A 27,507-nucleotide genomic window follows, 5' to 3' on the forward strand; every position below is an offset into this window, starting at 1 on the left:
TAGTCTGTGAAGAACATTCCCCATTTACATGAACAAATTGTAATCTATTAGATAAATATGATTCAAACCACCGCAGCGCAGTGCCTTTAATACCTATGGCATGCTCTAATCTCTGTAATAAAATTTTATGGTCAACAGTATCAAAAGCAGCACTGAGGTCTAACAGAACAAGCACAGAAATGAGTCCACTGTCTGAGGCCATAAGAAGATCATTTGTAACCTTCACTAATTGTTGGGAAGGTGTCGTAACACGGACCCACAACAGGGGGCGCTAATGAACGGACAATGGATAAGGGAAGGAGTAACAATTTAATGTTGCACAAGAACACAACGTAAAATAAACAAAGGTACTGCCAATCACACACAAGAGGATTGCGGGCAGGCTCGAAGATAGGAGACCTCAGATGAACGAAGAGCCGGGACCCACACCGCTTCTACCACCAACGGCCTGAAGAACACTGAAGCCGCCAAGCCCCGAGTCCCCAGGTGGTCTCTGTCCTCCGTTGTCGGCCCTGGTACTGCTGGCAGAAAAAACAGAAGGTAGTGAGTGTGAATCCTCACACCCAGCAACCTTGATTATTGATTCTTGTGGAGGGAGAGCCTCCACCTCCAATCATACACACGTGCAGCTCCGAAAATCCAGTCAAGGAAATACCACCAGGAAAAAACAGCTGCAAAACAGATCAGATTATTATTTGACGTATAAGTCAGCAGAGAGATTACCTTGTATCGTAGGAGATTTCTCGGCGAGGAGGTGGAGTCGCCACCCGGCCTTTATGGTGATGGTGATGATGAGATGATGAGTGACAGCTGGTGTTGAGGATGATTGACGGCTGTCACTCCCAGTGGTTCTGGCGCCCTCTTGTGCTTGAAGCCCGCACTCCAAGCAGGGCGCCATCCGGTGGTGGTGAGCCAGCAGTACCTCCTCTTCAGCGGCCCACACAACACTAATGCTGTTTCTGTACTATGATGAATTCTAAAACATGACTGAAACTCTTCAAATAGACCATTCCTCTGCAGATGATCAGTTAGCTGTTTTACAACTACCCTTTCAAGAATTTTTGAGAGAAAAGGAAGGTTGGAGATTGGCCTATAATTAGCTAAGATAGCTGGGTCAAGTGATGGCTTTTTAAGTAATGGTTTAATTACTGCCACCTTAAAAGCCTGTGGTACATAGCCAACTAATAAAGATAGATTGATCATATTTAAGATCGAAGCATTAATTAATGGTAGGGCTTCCTTGAGCAGCCTGGTAGGAATGGGGTCTAATAGACATGTTGATGGTTCGGAGGAAGTAACTAATGAAAATAACTCAGACAGAACAATCGGAGAGAAAGAGTCTAACCAAATACCGGCATCACTGAAAGCAGCCAATGGTAACGATACGTCTTTGGGATGGTTATGAGTAATTTTTTCTCTAACAGTTAAAATTTTATTAGCAAAGAAAGTCATGAAGTCATTACTAGTTAAAGTTAAAGGAATACTCGGCTCAATAGAGCTCTGACTCTTTGTTAGCCTGGCTGCAGTGCTGAAAAGAAACCTGGGGTTGTTCTTATTTTCTTCAATTAGTGATGAGTAGTAAGATGTCCTAGCTTTACGGAGGGCTTTTTTATAGAGCAACAGACTCTTTTTCCAGGTTAAGTGAAGATCTTCTAAATTAGTGAGACGCCATTTCCTCTCCAACTTACGGGTTATCTGCTTTAAGCTGCGAGTTTGTGAGTTATACCACAGAGTCAGGCACTTCTGATTTAAGGCTCTCTTTTTCAGAGGAGCTACAGCATCTAAAGTTGTCTTCAGTGAGGATGTAAAACTATTGACGAGATACTCTATCCCACTTACAGAGTTTAGGTAGCTACTTTGCCCTGTGTTGGTATATGGCATTAGAGAACATAAAGAAGGAATCATATCCTTAAACCTAGTTACAGCGCTTTCTGAAAGACTTCTAGTGTAATGAAACTTACTCCCCACTGCTGGGTAGTCCATCAGAGTAAATGTAAATGTTATTAAGAAATGATCAGACAGAAGGGAGTTTTCAGGGAATACTGTTAAGTCTTCAATTTCCATACCATAAGTCAGAACAAGATCTAAGATATGATTAAAGTGGTGGGTGGACTCATTTACATTTTGAGCAAAGCCAACTGAGTCTAATAATAGATTAAATGCAGTGTTGAGGCTGTCATTCTCAGCATCTGTGTGGATGTTAAAATCGCCCACTATAATTATCTTATCTGAGCCAAGCACTAAGTCAGACAAGAGGTCTGAAAATTCACAGAGAAACTCACAGTAACGACCAGGTGGATGATAGATAATAACAAATAAAACTGTTTTTTTGGGACTTCCAATTTGGATGGACAAGACTAAGAGTCAAGCTTTCAAATGAATTAAAGCTCTGTCTGGGTTTTTGATTAATTAATAAGCTGGAATGGAAGATTGCTGCTAATCCTCCGCCTCGGCCAGTGCTACGAGCGTTCTGGCAGTTAGTGTGACTCGGGGGTGTTGACTCATTTAAACTAACATATTCATCCTGCTGTAACCAGGTTTCTGTAAGGCAGAATAAATCAATATGTTGATCAATTATTATATAATTTACTAACAGGGACTTAGAAGAGAGAGATCTAATGTTTAATAGACCACATTTAACTGTTTTAGTCTGTGGTGCAGTTGAAGGTGCTATATTATTTTTTCTTTTTGAATTTTTACGCTTAAATAGATTTTTACTGGTTATTGGTGGTCTGGGAGCAGGCACCGTCTCTACAGGGATGGGGTAATGAGGGGATGGCAGGGGGAGAGAAGCTGCAGAGAGGTGTGTAAGACTACAACTCTGCTTCCTGGTCCCAACCCTGGGTAGTCACGGTTTGGAGGATTTAAGAAAATTGGCCAGATTTCTAGAAATGAGAGCTGCTCCATCCAAAGTGGGATGGATGCCTTCTCTCCTAAGAAGACCAGGTTTCCGCCAGAAGCTTTGCCAATTATCTATGATGCCCACCTCATTTTTTGGACACCACTCAGACAGCCAGAAATTCAAGGAGAACATACATACATTTTTTTCTGCAATCAAGTTGTCTTAGTGGTCACCATCGCCGTGCATTATACAACCCCTGGCAATAATTATGGAATCACCGGCCTCGGAGGATGTTCATTCAGTTGTTTAATTTTGTAGAAAAAAAATCAGATCACAGACATGACACAAAACTAAAGTCATTTCAAATGGCAACTTTCTGGCTTTAAGAAACACTATAAGAAATCAGGAAAAAAAATTGTGGCAGTAACGGTTACTTTTTTAGATCAAGCAGAGGGAAAAAAAAAAGGAATCACTCAATTCTGAGGAAAAAATTATGGAATCATGAAAAACAAAAGAATGCTCCAACACATCACTAGTATTTTGTTGCACCACCTCTGGCTTTTATAACAGCTTGCAGTCTCTGAGGCATGGACTTAATGAGTGACAAACAGTACTCTTCATCAATCTGGCTCCAACTTTCTCTGATTGCTGTTGCCAGATCAGCTTTGCAGGTTGGAGCCTTGTCATGGACCATTTTCTTCAACTTCCACCAAAGATTTTCAATTGGATTAAGATCCGGACTATTTGCAGGCCATGACATTGACCCTATGTGTCTTTTTGCAAGGAATGTTTTCACAGTTTTTGCTCTATGGCAAGATGCATTATCATCTTGAAAAATGATTTCATCATCCCCAAACATCCTTTCAATTGATGGGATAAGAAAAGTGTCCAAAATTTCAACGTAAACTTGTGCATTTATTGCTGATGTAATGACAGCCATCTCCCCAGTGCGTTTACCTGACATGCAGCCCCATATCATCAATGACTGTGGAAATATACATGTTCTCTTCAGGCAGTCATCTTTATAAATCTCATTGGAACGGCACCAAACAAAAGTTCCAGCATCATCACCTTGCCCAATGCAGATTCGAGATTCATCACTGAATATGACTTTCATCCAGTCATCCACAGTCCACGATTGCTTTTCCTTAGCCCATTGTAACCTTGTTTTTTTCTGTTTAGGTGTTAATGATGGCTTTCGTTTAGCTTTTCTGTATGTAAATCCCATTTCCTTTAGGAGGTTTCTTACAGTTCGGTCACAGACGTTGACTCCATTTTCCTCCCATTCATTCCTCATTTGTTTTGTTGTGCATTTTCAATTTTTGAGACATATTGCTTTAAATTTTCTGTCTTGACGCTTTGATGTCTTCCTTGGTCTACCAGTATGTTTGCCTTTAACAACCTTCCCATGTTGTTTGTATTTGGTCCAGAGTTTAGACACAGCTGACTGTGAACAACCAACATCTTTTGCAACATTGCGTGATGATTTACCCTCTTTTAAGAGTTTGATAATCCTCTCCTTTGTTTCAATTGACATCTCTCGTGTTGGAGCCATGATTCATGTCAGTCCACTTGGTGCAACAGCTCTCCAAGGTGTGATCACTCCTTTTTAGATGCAGACTAACAAGCAGATCTGATTTGATGCAGGTGTTAGTTTTAGGGATGAAAATTTACAGGGTGATTCCATAATTTATTCCTCAGAATTGAGTGAGTCCATATTTTTTTCCCTCTGCTTGGTCTAAAACAGTAACCGTTACTGACTGCCACAATTATTTTTCCTGATTTCTTAGTGTTTCTTAAAGCCAGAAAGTTGCTATTTGAAATGACTTTAGTTTTGTGTCATGTCTGTGATCTGCTTTTTTTCTACAAAATTAAACAACTGAATGAACATCTTCCGAGGCCGGTGATTCCATAATTATTGCCAGGGGTTGTATGGTGCATGTATCGAAATCCAAAATTTTAGCACTGAAAATGCAATAGGCTCAACAGTGTGTGGGGAACTTTGCAGACCTTCTTCTCGTGCTCATCTCGGGGAATAATTATGACCTTGATGCTGACCTTAATGCTATCGAATAAAGCTTGAAAATAGATTTTGGAGAAAATGTTAGCGGGACACATTCACAAAAAAATTTTTTAGGAGCGTTTGCTCACCCTGCTCAGCATGCCGCGCTTGGCATTGTGGAATGGGAATAGCTCGCCGGACTACTTTCGCCTTACCCAGTTTCCGGTTGTTTGTAAAATGGTGCTGAATTTGCCGACATGAGAAGATGTTGCTGGATAAGTGTGAGTATTCGCTTAGGATCATTTAGGCACAAAAAACACACGAGATACACAAGTTTTTGTGCCAAATATCACAGTTAACTGGGAACTGCTTTTTGCGCAGGAATTCATCAGGCAGGTTGGCCACGGGCGTGTACTAACACAGAATACCAAGAAACTGGCTAGAAGTTCGGCCAAAACAAGAGTGTCCACTTGTAGATTGCCATAAGCTAAGCTAGTGGTGCTGTCGAGAGTGTGGCTTTGCTGTAAATCAAAAGGGCCCCCTAGTGGTAAAAAAAAACTATTGAATCAATACAGCTGCACTATTGGCAAACTTTGTGCCTTTTATAAACCACAAATACACACAATCAGGTCTTAAGGCCGTGCCTTTAGTACCTTATGGAGGGTAAAGAGCAAAAAAACATACATCTACACACACCATGAATAATTCTCCAGTCCTGTTGGTGGCGTTATTGTACGATTAACATTGGCTTGTAAGAGGAAGAAGAGCATTCCTTTTTAGCCAATAGCGATTAAATATCAACATTCCTTCAGCCAATCAGAATGCTGATTTGCTTTTAAAGGTTATCAACGGAGGGACGTTTGGATCTAACGAGTCCGAATGTTTGAGACGAAGGAAAAACGTTTCTTTGTATTTACGATTTTAACATCTTAAGCATTTGTTTTGAGTAGAGTCGAGTTTATTCGCTTTATGTTTTTACTACACAAATAGTAAGAGGATTTGTATTACCCTATAATGGTGAAAAAGCCTTATTCTTTGGCATCGAGTGGTGGATGTTCCTCTTTTTTGGTCACCGAGCCGTCGTAGCTCTTAGCTAGCTGGACTAACTTTAGCTACCTGGCTATTAACGCTTTTCCCCCCACCATCACGTTTATTTTTACATCTGAGTAAATCTCAAGACAGTAGTTTCTGCTGTTCATCGTGCAATAACATACTTGGTAAGTCATGTTTGTTTACTATAGTTTAAAAATATCTGTTGGTTAAGTTAATTAAAACAGTGAACGACTACTAATGTTTCAAAGTGTCCACAGGTACGGAGGACTTAATCCAAACACGGTAGGTAGGATATGGGTTTTAATTAGGTAAAAAGTCATACATTCTAAAATGCAAAAAAATAAAATATCACAGAATGCCACTTAGGTCACATAGTAAATTAAAAACGTATATGTATAGAATATAACAGTAATACTAAAACTAGAGACAGTCATCACGAAATGCCCCGCACGCAGTACTATTTTCCATGTAAAGTGCAGTAATATGTACACGTGTGGGGTAGGTATGTGGTTGAACCCTTATGTGTTTGATGTAAACTGGGATACACAGTGGAAAAATTGGAGATTGACATTATATTATATTAATTTAGAGGATGTGGCCAACAGTGACCATAAAAAGTCGGTAGCCTTCGAACAAATGCAACTATTGGTAATTTTTAAAAAGTAGGTCAAGGTCACCGGTCTTCGAACCCATGCGAAGTACTCCTGCAAGGCATGTACCCACCAAATATGAAGTTTTTGCAAGCAATAGGTGCCGAGGTACATTGTGGCAAACAAATTTCAGGCGAAGGATTTGACAGTTGTGACCATTGGTGACCTTCAAAAGTAGATCAAGGTCACTGGCCTTCAAACCCATGTGAAGTACTCCTTCAAGGCATGTACCCACCAAATATGAAGTTTCTGCAAGCAGTAGGTGCGAATCTACGTTGAGGCAAAGGATTTGACAGTTGTGACCACTGGTGACCTTGAAAAGCAGGTCAAGGTCAGCAGCCTTGGAACCCATGTGAAGTACTCCTCCAAGGCATGTACCCACCAAATATGAAATTTTTGCGAGCAATAGGTGCCATGCTACGTTGCGGCGAACGAATTCCAGATGGACGGGCGGACGGACAACTCGGATGCTATATGCACCGCAAGCTTTTTAAATATACTTGTATAAAAATGGTGAATACCTCTAAGTCACAGGACAGAGGAGAAACTGACCTGGGATAGGGACAGGGACACCACACTTTTGGTTAAGAAGGCACAGTAAAGACTCCACTTTCTGAGAATCCTCAGAAAAATAACATAAACCAGATAGAAAATATCGCAGGAGTGCGTAGGTAGCCTAAAGCCCCTGTCACAGTAACGTATTCGTAGAGCTGCTCATTACAGCGTATCGTCTACGCTGTAATGAGCAGCTCTACGCCCACTTCACGAGGAGTTTTTTCTCAATACTCAGCAGTATGTTGAGGGCTACGCGTGTAGGACAGAAGAAATTAAACCTGTTTAATTTTCTTTGTCGTACAGCACGGCATGGAGCCTTCACGTGAGTACACGCAGTGCCGTGCTACTGTCTGCTTTTGTGAGCCCGCCCACACTTCAACACAGTACTGTGCGCCACTTCACATCTCCCTGTTGTTCTTCTGGAGCTATAAATACTGCAAGATCGTTGCTTCACTTTATCATACTGGACTAATTATATGAGGACTGTTTAACTGTGTCGCATCGTTTCATAAAATCTCTCTCTGTCTGTCTCTCTGTCACAGAGAGAGAGAGAGTGGTTTTATTTTGAGGAGTCTTAGTCTCCTTAAAATAAAACACATTAAAACGCGAACACATGCAGCTGCAAGTATGAACGAACACTGTTAAAGGCTGAGTACGCGCGTATTTCTGGCGTATTTAAATGAAACACAACGCCGCAATGAGCAGCTCTATGAATACGCCACTGTGACAGGCCCTTAAGAAAAAAAATCCACTGGTGTGCCGTGGTGGCTGCGATATTTTCAGCTCTGTTGGGGGGGAAAAAACAAAATAACCTTTTCTCAAAACATAGAAATCTCAGGTTTCCCCTCATGTGTCTGTGGGCAGTGCAAGAAAGAATACACAAACAACAACAATTTGAATTCGTTAATCCTACCAGGTTTATTAAAACAGCAGAGCAGATCAGTCATCAAAAATCAGTCATCTTTGTGCAAAAATGGCTTCAGAATGCATACTTAATAACTCCACAAAACAGATACCCACAGCATTGTGCAGCAAAAACAACAATCTTCTTTTCAAAAACAGAGTTTTTAAGCTTGCAGTTCAGAAATCTGTCCGGGCGGGGCTCTCAGTCCCGCACGTCAATCTGTCCGTGCGGGGTGCCCAGTACCACACCTCCTTGGTCTGAGCACAAACATGTAATAATGTACCTCCATGGTAGAAAGAAGTCCATAAAGCGGGCATTGTTGTTAATCCTTAATCATCCAACGTTGTCGCCCTGGGTGCAGAGGTTACCAGAACATACACCCCCACTTTACCTTTGCGGTAAGTGTAACTAATTAATGTATAATAGTGTTAAAGAATCACTGTTGTTTTCAGCTTCGTATGAGAACAGGTCCATGTGTTCAGTTCAGTGGCGTTATTGTGTCTCTCCAGACACTTTTCAAGGTTGGCTTCTGATGAGAAATAACCCAGTCATTGTTTTCCCTCTGAAAGCAAAGTTCTTTCACACAGTCAAAGTATGAGATCACTCACATTTTACAGAATGCAGAAGCAGCAATTAATTTTGAACAATACAGTCAGTCAACTGTATATTATTGATCAGCATAGTTCAAACATAAATGTACAAACCATTTGATTATAAACGGAGGCAACAACAATATTATTTGCAGTACACATCTTGACCTCATGACCTTTGAACATATCATGGAACATCATGTCAGGCATTAGTCATGACTTTATAAAAAATGGTCAATGTCTGACATGTTTTAAACCAACATGTTACACCCTACTTAAGCATATGTTATGAAAACCTTAAACCAAAACACTTTATTGATTTAAGAGTCAACAAATCTGTCAGCTGTTTTACATGTTCAATACAATTTATCATTATACAAATAATGAATGTTTATGAGTTCAATGGTATGAATATTTCATGATGTGAAAGCTGGAACATACCATTCAACGAGGCGAAGTCGAGTTGAATGGTATGTTCCAGCTTTCACCGAATTAAATATTCGTACCATTGAAAGAATGTAAAAACATTCATTATTTGTTTTATATAATGGCTAAAATAGATCAGTCTCATTTGATATTTTATTAATTTATAAGCAACAGAAAAGGCACTTACAGTTTGGTGTTCCACTGTGACGTGTAGTCCAGTGATGCTGTGCACTGACTTTGGACTTCCATAGAAAAAAAAAGACTGTGTAGTTCCTCAGTCCTGCCAAAAATCACATCAGCATTTTATGTGAGCAGCTCTTCATGCATCCAGACAGCTTACAGCGGAGCGGAGTGGAGTGGAGTGGAGTGGAGTGGAGTGGAGTGGAGTGGAGTGGAGTGGAGTGGAGTGGAGTGGAGTGGAGTGGAGTGGAGTGGAGTGGAGTGGAGTGGAGTGGAGTGGAGTGGAGTGGAGTGGAGTGGAGTGTGTGTGTGTGTGTGTGTGTGTGTGTGTGTGTGTGTGTGTGTGTGTGTGTGTCAGCGTCAGGTAACTCAGTCAAATAATCATGTCGCTGTCCCGCGCGCGTGCGCGGACACGCAACCAGCTCGGTCGAGCTGTGTACCTTCTCAGTGCAGCGAAAAAAAAGTCACATCAGAAGTGAGTCCAGGTTTTCTTTCTCTTCTGCTAACAGGCAGCTGAGTGAGCGTGTGAGTGTGTATCTTACAAGAATTAGCAGTGTCACTTATCAATTCATCATCAATTTTATTTATATAGTGCCAAATCACAACAAACAGTTGCCCCAAGGTGCTTTATATTGTAAGGCAAGGCCATACAATAATTACGTAAAAACCCCAATGGTCAAAACGACCCCCTGTGAGCAAGCACTTGGCGACAGTGGGAAGGAAAAACTCCCTTTTAACAGGAAGAAACCTCCAGCAGAACCAGGCTCAGGGAGGGCAGTCTTCTGCTGGGACTGGTTGGGGCTGAGGGAGAGAACCAAGAAAAAGACATGCTGTGGAGGGGAGCAGAGATCAATCACTAATGATTAAATGCAGAGTGGTGCATACAGAGCAAAAAGAGAAAGAAACAGTGCATCATGGGAACCCCCCAGCAGTCTACGTCTATAGCAGCATAACTAAGGGATGGTTCAGGGTCACCTGATCCAGCCCTAACTATAAGCTTTAGCAAAAAGGAAAGTTTTAAGCCTAATCTTAAAAGTAGAGAGGGTGTCTGTCTCCCTGATCCGAATTGGGAGCTGGTTCCACAGGAGAGGAGCCTGAAAGCTGAGGCTCTGCCTCCCATTCTACTCTTACAAACCCTAGGAACTACAAGTAAGCCTGCAGTCTGAGAGCGAAGCGCGCTATTGGGGTGATATGGTACTATGAGGTCCCTAAGATGGGACCTGATTATTCAAAATCTTATAAGTAAGAAGAAGAATTTTAAATTCTATTCTAGAATTAACAGGAAGCCAATGAAGAGAGGCCAATATGGGTGAGATATGCTCTCTCCTTCTAGTCCCCGTTAGTACTCTAGCTGCAGCATTTTGAATTAACTGAAGGCTTTTCAGGGAACTTTTAGGACAACCTGATAATAATGAATTACAATAGTCCAGCCTAGAGGAAATAAATGCATGAATTAGTTTTTCAGCATCACTCTGAGACAAGACCTTTCTAATTTTAGAGATATTGCGTAAATGCAAAAAAGCAGTCCTACATATTTGTTTAATATGCGCTTTGAATGACATATCCTGATCAAAAATGACTCCAAGATTTCTCACAGTATTACTAGAGGTCAGGGTAATGCCATCCAGAGTAAGGATCTGGTTAGACACCATGTATCTAAGATTTGTGGGGCCAAGTACAATAACTTCAGTTTTATGAGTTTAAAAGCAGGAAATTAGAGGTCATCCGTGTCTTTATGTCTGTAAGACAATCCTGCAGTTTAGCTAATTGGTGTGTGTCCTCTGGTTTCATGTATAGATAAAGCTGGGTATCATCTGCGTAACAATGAAAATTTAAGCAATGCCGTCTAATAATACTGCCTATGGGAAGCATGTATAAAGTGAATAAAATTGGTCCTAGCACAGAACCTTGTGGAACCCCATAATTAACCTTAGTGTGTGAAGAAGATTCCCCATTTACATGAACAAATTGTAATCTATTAGATAAATATGATTCAAACCACCGCAGCGCAGTGCCTTTAATACCTATGGCATGCTCTAATCTCTGTAATAAAATTTTATGGTCAACAGTATCAAAAGCAGCACTGAGGTCTAACAGAACAAGCACAGAGATGAGTCCACTGTCTGAGGCCATAAGAAGATCATTTGTAACCTTCACTAATGCTGTTTCTGTACTATGATGAATTCTAAAACCTGACTGAAACTCTTCAAATAGACCATTCCTCTGCAGATGATCAGTTAGCTGTTTTACAACTACCCTTTCAAGAATTTTTGAGAGAAAAGGAAGGTTGGAGATTGGCCTATAATTAGCTAAGATAGCTGGGTCAAGTGATGGCTTTTTAAGTAATGGTTTAATTACTGCCACCTTAAAAGCCTGTGGTACATAGCCAACTAATAAAGATAGCTTGATCATATTTAAGATCAAAGCATTAAATAATGGTAGGGCTTCCTTGAGCAGCCTGGTAGGAATGGGGTCTAATAGACATGTTGATGGTTTGGATGAAGTAACTAATGAAAATAACTCAGACAGAACAATCTGAGAGAGAGTCTAACCAAATACCGGCATCACTGAAAGCAGCCAAAGATAACGATACGTCTTTGGGATGGTTATGAGTAATTTTTTCTCTAATAGTTAAAATTTTATTAGCAAAGAAAGTCATGAAGTCATTACTAGTTAAAGTTAAAGAAATACTCGGCTCAATAGAGCTCTGACTCTTTGTCTGTTTGAAAAGAAACCTGGGGTTGTTCTTATTTTCTTCAATTAGTGATGAGTAGTAAGATGTCCTAGCTTTACGGAGGGCTTTTTTTATAGAGCAACAGACTCTTTTTCCAGGCTAAGTGAAGATCTTCTAAATTAGTGAGACGCCATTTCCTCTCCAACTTAACTGGTTATCTGCTTTAAGCTGCGAGTTTGTGAGTTATACCACGGAGTCAGGCACTTCTGATTTAAAGCTCTCTTTTTCAGAGGAGCTACAGCATCCAAAGTTGTCTTCAATGAGGATGTAAAACTATTCACGAGATACTCTATCTCACTTACAGAGTTTAGGTAGCTACTCTGCACTGTGTTGGTATATGGCATTAGAGAACATAAAGAAGGAATCATATCCTTAAACCTAGTTACAGTGCTTTCTGAAAGACTTCTAGTGTAATGTAACGTATTCCCCACTGCTGGGTAGTCCATCAGAGTAAATGTAAATGTTAAGAAATGACCAGACAGAAGGGAGTTTTCAGGGAATACTGTTAAGTCTTCAATTTCCATACCATAAGTCAGAACAAGATCTAAGATATGATTAAAGTGGTGGGTGGACTCATTTACATTTTGAGCAAAGCCAATTGAGTCTAATAATAGATTAAATGCAGTGTTGAGGCTGTCATTCTCAGCATCTGTGTGGATGTTAAAATCGCCCACTATAATTATCTTATCTAAGCTAAGCACTAAGTCAGACAAAAGGTCTGAAAATTCACAGAGAAACTCACAGTAATGACCAGGAGGACGATAGATAACAACAAATAAAACTGGTTTTTGGGACTTCCAATTTGGATGGACAAGACTAAGAGTCAAGCTTTCAAATGAATTAAAGCTCTGTCTGGGTTTTTGATTAATTAATAAGCTGGAATGGAAGATTGCTGCTAATCCTCCGCCCGTGCTACGAGCATTCTGGCAGTTAGTGTGACTCGGGGGTGTTGACTGATTTAAACTAACATATTCATCCTGCTGTAACCAGGTATTCTGTAAGGCAGACCTAATGTTTAATAGACCACATTTAACTGTTTTAGTCTGTGATGCAGTTGAAGGTGCTATATTATTTTTTTCTTTTTGAGTTTTTATGCTTAAATAGATTTTTGCTGGTTATTGGTGGTCTGGGAGCAGGCACCGTCTCTACGGGGATGGGGTAATGAGGGGATGGCAGGGGGAGAGAAGCTGCAGAGAGGTGTGTGTGTGAGTTAGCTCAAATTATGTCTCGGAGTTGTGTCCCCTGCGTGCGCGCGCACACAACCTGGTCGGCGCTTGTGCGTGCGTGAACAACAAAAATAAGACTGTGTATGTCCTAAGTGCAGTGGAAAAAAAAATCACGTCAGAAATGAGTCCAGCTTTTGTTCTCTCTTCCTGCTAACAACCTCCAGGCAGCACAGTGGATTGGTTTTGTGTATGTGTGCGTGCATGTGCGTGCACGAGCATGCATGGACGTGCATGCTTGTGTGTGCGCGTGTGCACGTTAGAGTGCAATGGTACCAAACGTATGGAACCAAATTTGCACTCTAAATGGAACCAAGCCTCACTCTGAATGCAATGCAACACAAATTGGATGAATTTATCCATGTCATGTGACATACAAAGCACCAATCAAATGACAAGAATCCACTCATCCGTTATATAAAAGCACATATTTGAATCATTAATCAAACCGTATAATAGTGTGACATTTCAAAACCATCATAAATTAATTGAACACTCATCAAAGTATAGGCATACACATTCTCATTCATTTGACTTCATGATAAAACCCTTAAACACATTATGGCACAATTGTGCACAATATTCAACTTCATTCATTCAATACAATAACTAATTCATTTAAACCTGCATGGTGTGCTTACTTCTAAACATTTGTTACTTTTTGAAAATAATGAACACAAAACCTTTTATTCAGTTTGGCATCTTTTAGCAATGTTAGCATCCAAAGCTAATTATGAGTAAAATAGCATATATTATCATTTATTCTTTGCAATTCTACATTTATTTTACATTCATCCTGCACCTTTCAGTCCAGCCGAACCAGATATTGCTTCTGTCTTTTTACCGCTTTACCATGGAGAGCGTCCTCGCATACTGCCTCTGTTCGAGCGCATCTCACAAAATAAGCAAAAGCCAGACAATTTTAATGTACTATTCAGAGTCAGTCTGGTTCACTCTGCTCCATTTTGTTACATTTTACCGCCATTTTGTGATTATCAGTCCCCATTTTGCTCCATTTTATATTTTAGTATGGCCCAAAACAGGAAAGATTTTGTCTATCAATACCATTATCGATCCGATTCCTTATCGATTCCCTTATTAATACCTCCTGTGAATTTTCTTTGTACTACAGGTAGGCTTTGCAGGTTAGATGTCAGCAACATTTTATTGAGTCTTAAAGTAAATAAATATGAAATTGTTCACTGGATCCTTTATCTCTGGACAGAAATAGAAGTAAACAAAATCTGTAGTTTTTGTCAAAAAGCATTTCCTTTCAGACATTAATATGGGTGAGCATATCTCACCCATATTGGCCTCTCTTCATTGGCTTCCTGTTAATTCTAGAATAGAATTTAAAATTCTTCTTCTTACTTATAAGGTTTTGAATAATCAGGTCCCATCTTATCTTAGGGACCTCGTAGTACCATATCACCCCAATAGAGCGCTTCGCTCTCAGACTGCAGGCTTACTTGTAGTTCCTAGGGTTTGTAAGAGTAGAATGGGAGGCAGAGCCTTCAGCTTTCAGGCTCCTCTCCTATGGAACCAGCTCCCAATTCAGATCAGGGAGACAGACACCCTCTCTACTTTTAAGATTAGGCTTAAAACTTTCCTTTTTGCTAAAGCTTATAGTTAGGGCTGGATCAGGTGACCCTGAACCATCCCTTAGTTATGCTGCTATAGACGTAGACTGCTGGGGGGTTCCCATGATGCACTGTTTCTTTCTCTTTTTGCTCTGTATGCACCACTCTGCATTTAATCATTAGTGATCGATCTCTGCTCCCCTCCACAGCATGTCTTTTTCCTGGTTCTCTCCCTCAGCCCCAACCAGTCCCAGCAGAAGACTGCCCCTCCCTGAGCCTGGTTCTGCTGGAGGTTTCTTCCTGTTAAAAGGGAGTTTTTCCTTCCCACTGTAGCCAAGTGCTTGCTCACAGGGGGTCGTTTTGACCGTTGGGGTTTTACATAATTATTGTATGGCCTTGCCTTACAATATAAAGCGCCTTGGGGCAACTGTTTGTTGTGATTTGGCGCTATATAAAAAAATTGATTGATTGATTGATTGACATTAATGGCATGAAAGTCTCTCCATACATCTGAGCTGAACTCAGGCGTCTGCTGGAGCCTGCAGGTCTGCAGCCATACAGTCTTGAGCTGCTGCACGTCAGCACAGGATGTCTCATTTTGGGACGGGAAAAAACATTTTGATTGATTGCAGTTTATTGTTTGTATTAAAACTTTTGGAAACAGTCATTTGATTTAAAGGGCGAGTTGCTTTAAAGTTATTTATTCTGAGCAGACTGTTTTTCTAACTTGACTCAGTGGAGAGCGGCGCAGTGTTTGGAGCAACAGAATGGAGGACATTTCTCATCTCTTTCTCGCAACAAGATAGGAGTCCCAGTTAGTCACTTTAATCCGCACAAAAATCACTCACATTTGATATATTTTAATGGCTTTGAGAGGGGATAAGAAACGGAGCTGTCGCTTCTGAAGAGGAGCAAAGCAGTGAACCAACGAAGCAGCGGACCGAAGCACTGCTTCGTTGGTTCAAGGTTCAAAGCAGATCCGCGCTGCAGAAACGGTCGATTATAGACCCGTTGCAGGGTCTATAATCAACGTAGAGAAAGGATCATTTTCCCGACAAACACCCTCAAAAACAATGGCCGCTTTGAAGGACCGAATTGTTAAAAAGACTATTGATATTGGTGGATCAAATCATTTCTTAATGATACCTGAAAAGAACCGGCTCACGATACCCAACCCTGTCTATCACTGAACTGCACTAAAACAGAGGTTCTGTATCCATTTACCTCTGACTTCTGTATGGCTCTGAAACGTGGACTACCTATCGTTATCAAGTGAAACAACTCGAGAAATACACCAAAGATATCTTTGGACAATCATCTTGTTTCATTTCTGCTTCAAACTGCACTCCAGTCATTGGTCAGTGACAGATATCTGAAGCTTGATCATTGTACAGTCTGACAGCAGCCGAGAGAAACGATCTGTGGAATCTCTCCCTCACACAGCGAGGGTGGATGAGTCTGTCACTGAAACTGCTTTCCAGAGCAGACAGAACGTCCAGCAGGGGGTGACACTCGTGGTCCAGCATAGATTTAAGTTTAGCCAGGACCCTCCTGTCCCCCACCTCCTGCACAGAGTCCAGAGGACAGAGCAGGATTTCCTGATGATCTTGTCCAGTCTTTTCATGAATGTGAAATGTTATGATCGTGTCACCAATGCTGCAGCTCTTGACCAAGCTTGCCTGACAAGTATCAAGGCTATGCCACACCAAAATAGACTGAGATGGTACAGACGTGGCGAGAATGGATGTACAACTTCTCCTCAGTCAACTCTCTGCTGGATCACGTTGTGTTGGCGCTCCTAAGAAGAGGTACAAGGATGTCCTTAAAAGAAGCTTTAATAATAATAATAATAATACATTTTATTTATATTGCACTTTACATTTGTAAACAAATCTCAAAGTGCCACAGAGGTTAAACAAGAAGCATAAAACAACAATCAACAACAATAAAAATTAAACAAGATCAATTAAAAATCTGTTAAAATTAGCAACTATAATTCATAAGCTTTCTGAAATAAAAACGTTTTAAGATTTGATTTAAGAGTCCACTGACTGTGGCGCCCTCAGGTGGATGGGCAGGGCATTCCACAGGCGTGTTGCTGCTGCCTGAAAGGCTCTGTCCCCCATTGTGTGGAGCTTAGTTTTGAGGACCTGGAGGAGGTGACTGTTGTTTGAGCGGAGGCGTCTCATGGGCTCATGGGGGAACAGAAGTTCTTTGAGGTACACTGGTGCACCGCCGCAGACACACTGATAGGTCAGGAGGCAGATCTTATATTCCACCCTGAACCTAACAGGAAGCCAATGGAGTTTGTTTAGGATGGGAGTAATGTATTGAGTTTTTGGCAGCCCCATCAGGATCCTGGCAGCACAGTTTTGAATGGACTGGAGACGTTGTAAATTTCTGCCAGAGATCCCGATGAGGAGTGCATTACAATAGTCCAGCCTGGAGGAGACAACGGCGTGGACCAGCCTCTCAGCATCAGACAGCGACAAGGAGGGGCGGAGTTTGGAAATGTTCCTGAGATGAAAGAACGCTGTCTTACAGATATGCTGGATATGGTTGTCAAATAAAAGGTTGGGGTCAAAACGGACTCCCAAGTTTGTAACAGATGTTTAATGGAATGTTGTGGCCAGAAAATGAAAATACTTTGAGGGGGGATGATTTCAGTTGATTTGGAGTGCCAATGAGAATGGCTTCAGTTTTTGTGCTGTTTAGCTGGAAAAAATTGTCATTCATCCATGCCCTTGTCTCCTCCAGGCAGGCAGTGAGAGTGTGAATGGAAAATGAGGAAGTGTGGTCCAATCTGACATAGAGCTGAGTATCATCAGCATAGCAATGGAAGGATATTCCATGTCTGGTGATGATGTGGCCCAAGGTGAGCATATAGATGGAAAATAAGGTCGGTCCAAGGACCGACCCCTGGGGACCCCACAGGTTGCAATGTGGGGCCTCGACCTGGTTTCCCCAAGGGCCACATACTCAGCTCTATCAGTCAGGTAGGACCGAAACCACTGGAGTACTGTTTCTGAAAGACCAATGAAATGCTGGAGTCGGTGAAGAAGGATGGTATGGTCTACAGTGTCAAAGGCGGCCGAGAGGTCCAGGAGCAAGAGAGTAGGGTTTGTTTTAGCAGAGGTTTTATTAAGGCGGTTTTAAGGGTTTGTGGCAGATAGCCGGATTGCAGAGAGTGATTTATGATATGCGTGAGGAGAGGGCTCAAGGAGACCACATGGGATTTAATCAGAGATGAGGGAAATGGATCCAGGTGACAGGTGGAGGGTGTCATCTTACGGATGAGAGCCTCCACCTGTTTCTGTGTGGTGAGAGTGAAATTAGTGGAATTGGGGACTGGGGAACCAGGGGTGGAATTGGGGGCACCAGAGGAGCTGAGAGAGCAACGGATTTTATCAATTTTAGACTGTTCATTGGTATTGATTTCTTGCACGTGTTTTGGGGGTCTTAACAATTTATTTACGGTTACCTGGATTACTGTTTATGATATTGGAGTAGTAATATGAACGAGCTTGACTGAGGGATTTGGAGTAGGATTTTTGATGTTGCCGGTATGCATCTCTATGGACAGTTAGACCTGAAGCTACATAGCGCCTCTCAAGGACTCTCCCAGCCGCACTTCTGTCTACGCAGTGCACCAGTGTACCATGGAGCAGATTTGGAGAAGGACACAGCTCGTGTTTTAAGGGGAGCATGGACCTCAAGAATTTGATGTGGTCCGGTGTTATAGTAGTCCACAAGACCATCTGGAGAGCAATTATTAGCAGTTTGAGTGAGATGATAGGTCGGATGCCAGTTGTTCTGGATCAATATCATTTATTTTCCGAAAATGGATCAAGCATTTACCTTTACTGTAATGGACTTGTAGAGGGAGGTCCAGTGAGATCACCTTGTGCTCAGAAACACCCAGATCATACACATGAAGATTTTTTTTATGGGGGAGTTTGTAATGATGAGGTCCAAAATGTGTCCTTTAGTGTGAGTTGGAACATTGACATGTTGTGTGAGGTGCAGTAAGTCAATGAGTTGTGTCAGCTCTGTGGAATACTGACTTTGGGGTGAATTAATATGAATATTCAGGTCCCCAAGTATCATCACATTGTTTGATGATGTGCAAACTGACAGAAGCAGCTCAGTTATCTCTGAAATGAAATTTGAGTGTGGTTTGGGTGGACGATATATGAGAATTACTCTCATTTATAGTGGTTTTGAGCAAGTGAAAGCCAAACATTCAAATGAAGACAGTTTAGGCAGAGTGACAGAGGACAGATGTAAATCAGAGCGGTGAATAACCACGATGCCCCCACCCCTACCAGAGCCACGGGCCTTTTCTAAGAATGAATAGCCAGGTGGACATGTTTCATTCAATGTGCAGTACACATCTGTTTTGTGCCAGGTTTCTGTCAGGCACATGAAGTCAATTCCTTTTTCAGTTATATGGCTATGGATCAGGGATGCTTTGTTAGTCAGTGATTGACAGTTTAAAAGTTCAATTTTAACAGCTGAACTTGGATTTGATGAGGACTTTACCAGAGGGCGGAGCACGCTGAAATCCACTCCGCATTTTCCTGGTTGCCCGCTGCGGCGCTGTCCGAGGACTACAGTACTGTAGTTTTTATGCCCTGAAGTGACGTTGTTCTGACGACGTGTCAGATGACGCACAGGGTGTGCGCCAGTACGAGCAGCTATCCACAGGCTTGGAATTGAGCCCCCGGTCCAGGGTCCAGCGTAAATAAATCGCCGCCGAGCCCCTCTGTTCACATATCGGGGCTGACAGAGGTTCCCCAGGTGGTCAGTTGGTCCAGAGTGAATGCCGAAATCCAGAAGTTGGTTAGGCAGATGCAGGAGCATGGTAGCAGGCGGAGGGAGCGTCGTGTTGCTATTGCTAGCCGGTGACCATGGAGCAAGTACGCGTAGATGAAAAACTGTAGCGTACAACATGATCCACACCAAAGCCAAAAATGAGGAGGAGGTAGTGTCATTATACAAGACACATTGAAAACGACTGGACAGATATGATGTCAACCAGGCAAGGGCACTTCCAGTAATCCCAAAAAAATTCTCCAACCTATCAAACAAAATGATCCACTGTATCAAACGCAGTCGCAATCAGCAGCAATAACGGATTACACCTGGAACCTGGAACCAAAGAGGTAACAAATGGACTTTTTTTTTCTTCAATCATGCAGTCTTTAAAGAAAGACTGCATGATTGATGACTGGGCTACAGCTCCAGCAGATTGGCTTGGAGGAGAACGGTTTGTGATGTCATCAATACCTTTGAGACCAATAGACAGAAAGCTGAAGAGGAAAGACGCACAAGACAGAAAGCTGGTGAAGCTCTTAAACAGTTGGTGGCCTCCTAGCTAGATGCCTGGATGAATTTCTTCTGGACCACTGTGCTCATGTCAAGCGGCAGTGATGATGAATGAATGACTGAATAGCATAAAATGCAACTAAAAACATAAGACCAGTGATTATAAAAAATAAAAAGCATAAGACACTTGAAGCAGTCGTAATGGTTACTTTATGTCGTCGTTTTAGTTTCACCACATTTATTTTTCCGTCAGCTATGTTGTACTTTGTTGTTTCAACAGTTAACACATCTGTCCTTCTGTTCCCTCAGAGTATGGATTCTTCTGCCAGGATCAAGTCAACAAAGGTAAGAGGCGGGGGGAGAATCATGTTGATCACCTATGGTTGTGGCCCCTGAGAGTGGATTTTTTTTTTTTTTTTTTTTTTTTTTTTTCCTTTTAGCCAAACATTGACGGACCAAAGAGAGTTCCTGTTTCACATCCGAAACCTACTACAAAATCCTTAGTAACACCAACTCAGCCACAGCGGGTCATGGGTATGTCAAATGGACCTCGGCGTGTTCAGCGGCCCGTCAGCCATCAGAAACCAGTATCTCAGGTTTCTGTTACTGTTAAGACCACACACTCACATGATGAGAATGTGTTTCCCTCTACTCGAGGTGTAAATCCTCCAGCGCACCCTAACCTTGTCTCCCAGAAACACCCAGCAGAGACAGTTGAGCTAAAGGTTAATGTGGAGCCGACCAAGACTACACCAGACTTACCCAAGCAGGCGATGCTACAAAGTAAGGAGAAATGTTTTATACTCTTGGACAATGTTGTTGAAATGTGACTTTTTGGTGCTAAAATGTATTTCTGTTTTAGATAAGCTTCCTAAGAATGATTCTGAAAATGACGCTGCATCAAAGTATGTCTGAATTAGTTTTATTAATTCACACAAATTTTGTGTGAAGTCTTTAGACTGCAAATGTCATTGTACTCTTGTACTCACACAGGAAGCGGTGGAGTCTGGAAAACTTTGATATTGGTCGGCCCTTAGGAAAAGGTAAATTTGGCAATGTCTACCTGGCCAGAGAACGACAAAGCAAGTTCATCTTGGCTTTGAAGGTCCTCTTCAAGAAGCAGCTGGAGAAGGCTGGGGTGGAGCATCAGCTTAGGCGAGAAGTGGAGATCCAGTCTCATCTGAGGTAAAGACGCTTCTAGTTTGGTATTGGGTGAAATTGAAGCCCATACTTGGGCCAGTAAGGGCAGCTGTACACCCCTGACATTATGGAAAGTTGAAGGCCTAAAGAGGCAGCATCTTAAGAGTCTTTTTTTTTTTTTTTTTTTTTTTTTTTTTTCTTCTTCTTCAAATGAAACTGGTCCTAATACTGGTGGTTGAACAGTTTAGCTGTTAATACTGTCGACATCCAGTGTGTGTGTCGGTTGTTGCCCTGCACACTGGTGGTAACGCAGGATATTGTAGTTGCTTGCATTTCTGTCCATCAGAAAGCAAACTCAAACAGATGAATAGATTTTGCCACACTTGGTAGGAATAATGCTTGAGTAAGTCTTAAGAAGCTTAACTTTTTCTTTCTTTCTTTTTTTTTAATCCAGTGTTCTGTTGCTACTGCTTCCTTCTTCCATAGTTTATTGGCCGTTGGACAGGAGTGTGTACTTTTGTGCATCTTGCCACACATTTAACAGACATTACTAACACCTGTTGGTCACAAGGACAACACCATAAACATTACATCCCCCTTTTTTTTTTTTTTTTTTTTTTTTTTTTTTTAATGAATGCTGCAGTTTTTTTTAATGAATGCTGCTACAGTGCTGCATTATTTGGAATTGATGAGGTCCAATCAGAGAGCCTGCACTGGTGCTGCATGTTTGCCACATCCACCACCCTACGGAGCCACCTTTGTTTCTGGATGGCAACCACCCAACTTTCAAAAGTAACAATTCACCTGCTGCAGCCAGGTGAAGCGTGTTTGTCCCCTTGGCCTTCTCCTGCCACTGTAGCTGTCAACACTGAGGCACCTGTGTACTGGATCATGCACAGAGAAATGTGCCACATGGAAAAAACATGTCATAGCTGATGTTTCCTCACAATGCAAGTGATTCTTTGTTTCCCATAGTAACCAATCAGTTGACATACAGTCATTCCAATGGGACCCAAGGATCCGCCGAAGAGGGCCAGTTGCTAAGACATTCAGTTGATGCTTGGGTCACTGGTTAGTGTCAGTCTCTCTTACAGTGCATCCAGAAAGTATTCACAGACCAGAGCTGCACTTTTTCCACTTTTTTTTAATTAGTCTTATTCAAAAATGGATAGAATATCTTTTTTTTTTTTTTTTTTTTTTTTTTTTTCCATCTCAAACTTCTAGAAGCAAGAGCTCATAATGGTTTGGTCAGTTCTCTGCATCTGCCTATACTTTTGTATGAATGCCTGCGATTGGGGGTTTACAAACAAATTTGGTACACCCTGCTCTGTCTCTTACTCCTGCAACATCACTGACTTCATTTTTCTGTTGCTCAACAATGCTTTTATCATGACTTTTTTTGGGCTTTGGAGAGAAAGAGACCAAATAAGCTGTTCAGGAAGTCCAGCTCTGTCCTCTGGACTCTTATGGAGGAGGTGGCTGAGAGGAGGGTGTTAGCCCAGTTCAAATCCATCTGGACAACTCCTCTCACCGTCTGCACCTGACTGTTATGGAGCTGAGCACCTCCTTCAGTGACAGACTGGGGCTCCCTCAGTGCAAGAAGGAACAATACCGCAGGTTGTTCCTCCCTGCTGCTGTCAGACTGTATAATAACACTGAAATATGTCCACAAATCACGTGCAATATTAATATGTCCACAAATCATGTGCAATAACAAGTCGTTTACAAATCCCAGCACTAATGTCACCATATCACATCTAAATTCCACTTCACATATTGTAAATAAGATGCTCCTATCTTTTTTCAATTCCAATCATGTTTATATATGCATATGTATGTGTGTGTGTATGTATGTATATGTATTATTATTAAAGTCTTATCTTTTTGGATTGTGTAGAATCTACACTAGAAATCTACAAGTGATGTCATGCTTGGTTCGGTTTTCTAGGTGTCGCCCTGCTCCAGACAATTTTATGATCCATATGTTCTTTCCAATCATACTGACTAGCCACTGTGCCTCACTCGTGGTGCTGGTGGCCAGAACAAACAGAGCAGTGATCTTTTCTTGACAATCTTTCTGTGGCTCTCATGTCAATACTGTAGTGCAGCCTTTGTCTGTGGCATCATCAGTGACACAGCTTTGATTGTGGAGTGGAACAGAAATGCATATTTAGAAGAAATGAAATTTCACCTGCAGTTTGCCAGAAAGCAAATGGGAGACTGAAGCCTCCCTTTGATCATTTGTTTGTAAAATCCATCTCTGTGCTACCCTGACTGTGTGAGTGGTGCAACAGATATGGTTGCGTTTCACAGACAGGGCCTAAAAAGTGTAACCGGGTCAAATGGGCATTCTTTTCTAAATTCATTATGTAAAGTATAGACGTGCATCTCTTTCAGATGCAACCTTCTGGATTTTAATTATTCTATTTAGTTTCAGAGAAAACAGCGATTTAGTGACATAAATAAATGGAAAATGTATTGTAATTCAAAACGTTTGCGATTTCTCTCGGAATTGACTTTTTTTTGTTGTTGCAAAAAACAGCATTCTGTCGATTTTCATGCAAAATCTATGGAATTGTGTCAAAAGTTCTTTCATATACAATATTTAAGGACATTTGGGCAAAAAACATGAGTGTCTGTTTATGACTCGCCACCACCGCCAAGTCCACCCCTGACAAAATTATTTCAACAGACCAGACGTTCCTTGATTTATGTCCAAGTGTTATGATATAAATACACATCGCTGGAAAGAGAGCATCCTAAGCTTTAAAATGACACTAAGATTGTCTTGATAGGTCTTCTCCAAGAAACTGCATCTGATGTTCATAAAAATTAACCAGGGTGTTACAAGTCCACCCTTTATGATACACCAGTATATGAAATGTAACCCTATCTTGTTTCATTTAACCTCTATTATGGTGATGTGTAGGGGAGAAATAAAACCATTTCTGCTCTCTAGGTACTTATGGACTTGAGCGTAAGTAGTGGGTATGTTAAAGAAGTCAGGGGTGCAGTTTAAATTTAGAGCAAACATTGTTTACATTGTCCCTTTTAATAAGAAAATTAGCATTTTAATTAAAAATGGCGTTGTCAGATAGGTTTACAATACAGGAAATGAGTAATACTGGAACTGTGTAGTCTGCGGGATGGTTTGTGGGATATTTTAAATTTAAAACTTGTTAGACTAATTATCTGGGTGACGTTCCACAGGCATCCCAATATTCTTCGTCTTTATGGGTACTTCCATGATGCTTCGCGTGTGTACCTCATCTTGGAGTTTGCACCCAGGGGTGAACTCTACAGTGAATTGCAGCGCTGTGGCTTTTTTCCTGAGGACAGAAGTGCCACGGTAAGTCTGTCAATATTTATTTATTTACTTTTTCTCCTTCCTTCTGTCTGAGCAGTAATATGAGTTTGGGTTTGATGTCACCCTTGGTCGACATTTGTCACAAATCTGTGAAGGTGGCAGTCACTGCACAAACACCTCTATGCCCTTGGCATCCTGAAACTGTGGATGAAATAAAGTTGCGTTCAGGATTGCACCACTTCTGGCTCTGACCAGAGCATGTGAGTGAGAGTTTCCCCTCATTGTTGATGGAGCTGTTAACACCTCCATTCCACCGGTCACAGTCACTGTAGTCAGTTCTCACCTCACTCACTGTTCACTCCATAAGAGAAAACAAACGGCATTGGATTTTAGTGATTCATAAGTCAGCTTTTTCTTTTTAACACCCGCTGTGCCAGATATGCAAAAATATGAGGTGATGTATGACCCTGAACCTGCAGAAAGAGGGCAGAGAAAAAATTATGGGGCTGCTGAGCACATTCTTTCCCTCACATGCATGTGCGCACACACTTTTTCTCACACATGCGTGCAAAACTGTGATGTATGGCACCTTTCTTTAAAAACATAAAATCACTTGGTGCAGAGAGATTTGTGAGGTGCAGGTTATGGTATTGGTAGAGAATTCATCAAGCAGCACGGAGTGCACTCTCTGAGTTATTGTTGATGTCATTGGAAAAGTGAGCAGGCCGGTGTCACAGAATGACCGGTCCCCCCCCTCTAAAAATTGATCTGCACTGATTTGAGTGCACATACATCATTTTGGAGCTCAGCAGCTCGTCATTTCTAAGCGTCAGCAGCAATTCACAGATTATCGTCTCATTTCTGCTTCAAACTGCACTCCAGTCATCTATGTCAGTGACAAATATCTGAAGCTTTTGTACAACTATCATTTTCACGTAAATTCAGCATTATTTCATAATAAAAGATGGGGGGAAGCGATCAGAACGTCACAGCTGCACACCTGACTCTGACGTGCTGCTGCTCTTACATAATTTCAGAGCGCCATTAACGACTCACCGATTATCACCTCGTTTTCTACTTGAAGCGGCCTCGTTTCTGCTTAAAAGTGGCTTGAGAATGATTTAAGAGATTTACTTTGTCATCTGATGGTTAATAATCACATTATTCTCTTTGATCGCTGTGGATGTAGAGAGTCAAGGCTCCTTGACACTTGCACAACTTTGATGCACACACATCATGATGTTCACAGCTGGAAGCTTTGCTTTGTTCCACTGACTGCCATGCATTGTGCGCTGGACGCTGCATATATAAAATAATTTCTTGCGGATTAATAATTTTCTCTGCGAGCTGGGTGTTGAAAAGGGTTCTAATCACTTCATGAATCACAGAGGACCGCTCCAGCTGCAGCCGTTACTGCGCGCTGAATGAGCTGGAGAAAGCATTTGGAGCCGTCTAAAAATATAATTTGCGCTGAATGAGCTGGAGAAAGCATTTGGACCCGTCTAAAAATGTAATTGTCATGTTTACATTGTTATGGCTTGGTAAAAGTCTTTTGTGCAGCTGTAAAAGTATGTTTGTGATAGATTTAACATCTTGTGATAATCATTCAGATGAGCTGCGCTCTGATGCGTTGTGCTGACGCAATCACTCACACTGTTCACTGCTTCTTTACTCGACTTGGCGAGCTGGATGTAGTATTGCCGAGTAGATCACACAACTAAACGAGTTAATTGATTAAATCGATTTTTAAAATAGTTGTCAACTAATTTAGTCGATTAGTTGCTAAATAACTTTGTTTTACCACAAATGTTTCGTTTCTTCCATATAATCAACCGAGCTTTGCTTTGAATGTTGAACCAATGGAGTGCTTCGAGCTGCTGCTTCGTTGGTTCATTTGTTTATTTCGCTTATCTTAATTTTTTCCCCACTAAAACCCCAAAGAGCATATGTCTGTGAGGAATATTTACCTTTTTTATCAATCAATCAATCAACATTTATGTATAAAGCGCTTTACAGCACCGGACTGGTGTCCCAAGTGCTTAACATTAAAACACAAATTTACAAAAATAAAACACACATAAAATAAAATTTTAAAACACATAAAAAGAACATAAAAATAACAGAACAGGTCACCTCCCCACTAAGTGTTAAAAGCCAGTTTAAATAAATAAGTCTTTAACTTAGATTTAAAAAGTGCTAGGTCAGGAATAGTACGTAACTCAAGAGGTAGCTCATTCCACAGTCTCGGCCAGCTACCGCGGAAAGCATGATCACCCCAGCGTTTATTGACCTTTATTGACCTTGGAACATCTAAGTAAAGCTGGCCAGATGCCCTTGATGTCCTACTGTAGGTGCGCAAAAATTAAAATTTCAGACAAGTAGGGAGGTGCAAGGCATAAATAGCTTTAAAAAACAAACATTAAAATTTACAATCAATTCTTAAACGAACTGGAAGCCAGTGGAGTGAGTACAGGACGGTGTGTAATTTTATTACTCACGTCTAAAAGTGTTGTCAAAAGACGAGCAGCAGCATTCTGCACCAACTGGAGACGTTCAAGAGACGACGATTAATGCCCGAAGAAAGTGCAATTACAATAATCAAGTCTGGAGCTTATGAAAGCATGAATGGCTGTCTCAAGATCAGTCTACTGAGAAAGTGCTTTATTTTAGCCAAAAGACGAAGTTGGAAAGTTTTTTTTTATGTTAAACGACGTTTGGTCTTCTGAAACAGTTGATAGATGTATTTTATACTAACCTGATGCTATGCGTTAGCATGTCTATGGCGTTTTTAATGTTAAAGTTAGCATTAAGCTGCTGCATTTCAGCATGTTTGTGCAGTTGTTTTTGATATAATAATTAATGGATCAGCATTGTCGTAAGTCAATGTATTACAAATTATATTCTTAAATTGATTTTATTTATATATTAATAATAACAATAATAGTAATAATTAATAGGCTACAGTACAATTTAGAGAAAGAGGACATGAGTCA

The 27,507-nt window shown here is 41.2% G+C and overlaps 1 protein-coding gene across 1 annotated transcript in view; it reads left to right on the forward strand.

Moving 5' to 3' along the window:
* The first annotated feature begins 5,705 nt into the window (after nt 1-5,705).
* The window catches only part of LOC117506594 (serine/threonine-protein kinase Aurora-2-like), a 35,566-nt gene continuing 13,764 nt past the window's right edge, over nt 5,706-27,507 (forward strand). Inside the window, 7 exon segments of the mRNA XM_034166107.1 lie at nt 5,706-6,061; nt 6,155-6,179; nt 20,377-20,412; nt 20,508-20,850; nt 20,930-20,972; nt 21,061-21,252; nt 24,418-24,556. Coding sequence (XP_034021998.1) covers nt 20,380-20,412; nt 20,508-20,850; nt 20,930-20,972; nt 21,061-21,252; nt 24,418-24,556 — 750 coding nt within the window. The 5' untranslated portion in view covers nt 5,706-6,061; nt 6,155-6,179; nt 20,377-20,379.

Source organism: Thalassophryne amazonica, chromosome 3, assembly GCF_902500255.1.
Source record: "Thalassophryne amazonica chromosome 3, fThaAma1.1, whole genome shotgun sequence".
NCBI lineage: Eukaryota > Metazoa > Chordata > Actinopteri > Batrachoidiformes > Batrachoididae > Thalassophryne > Thalassophryne amazonica.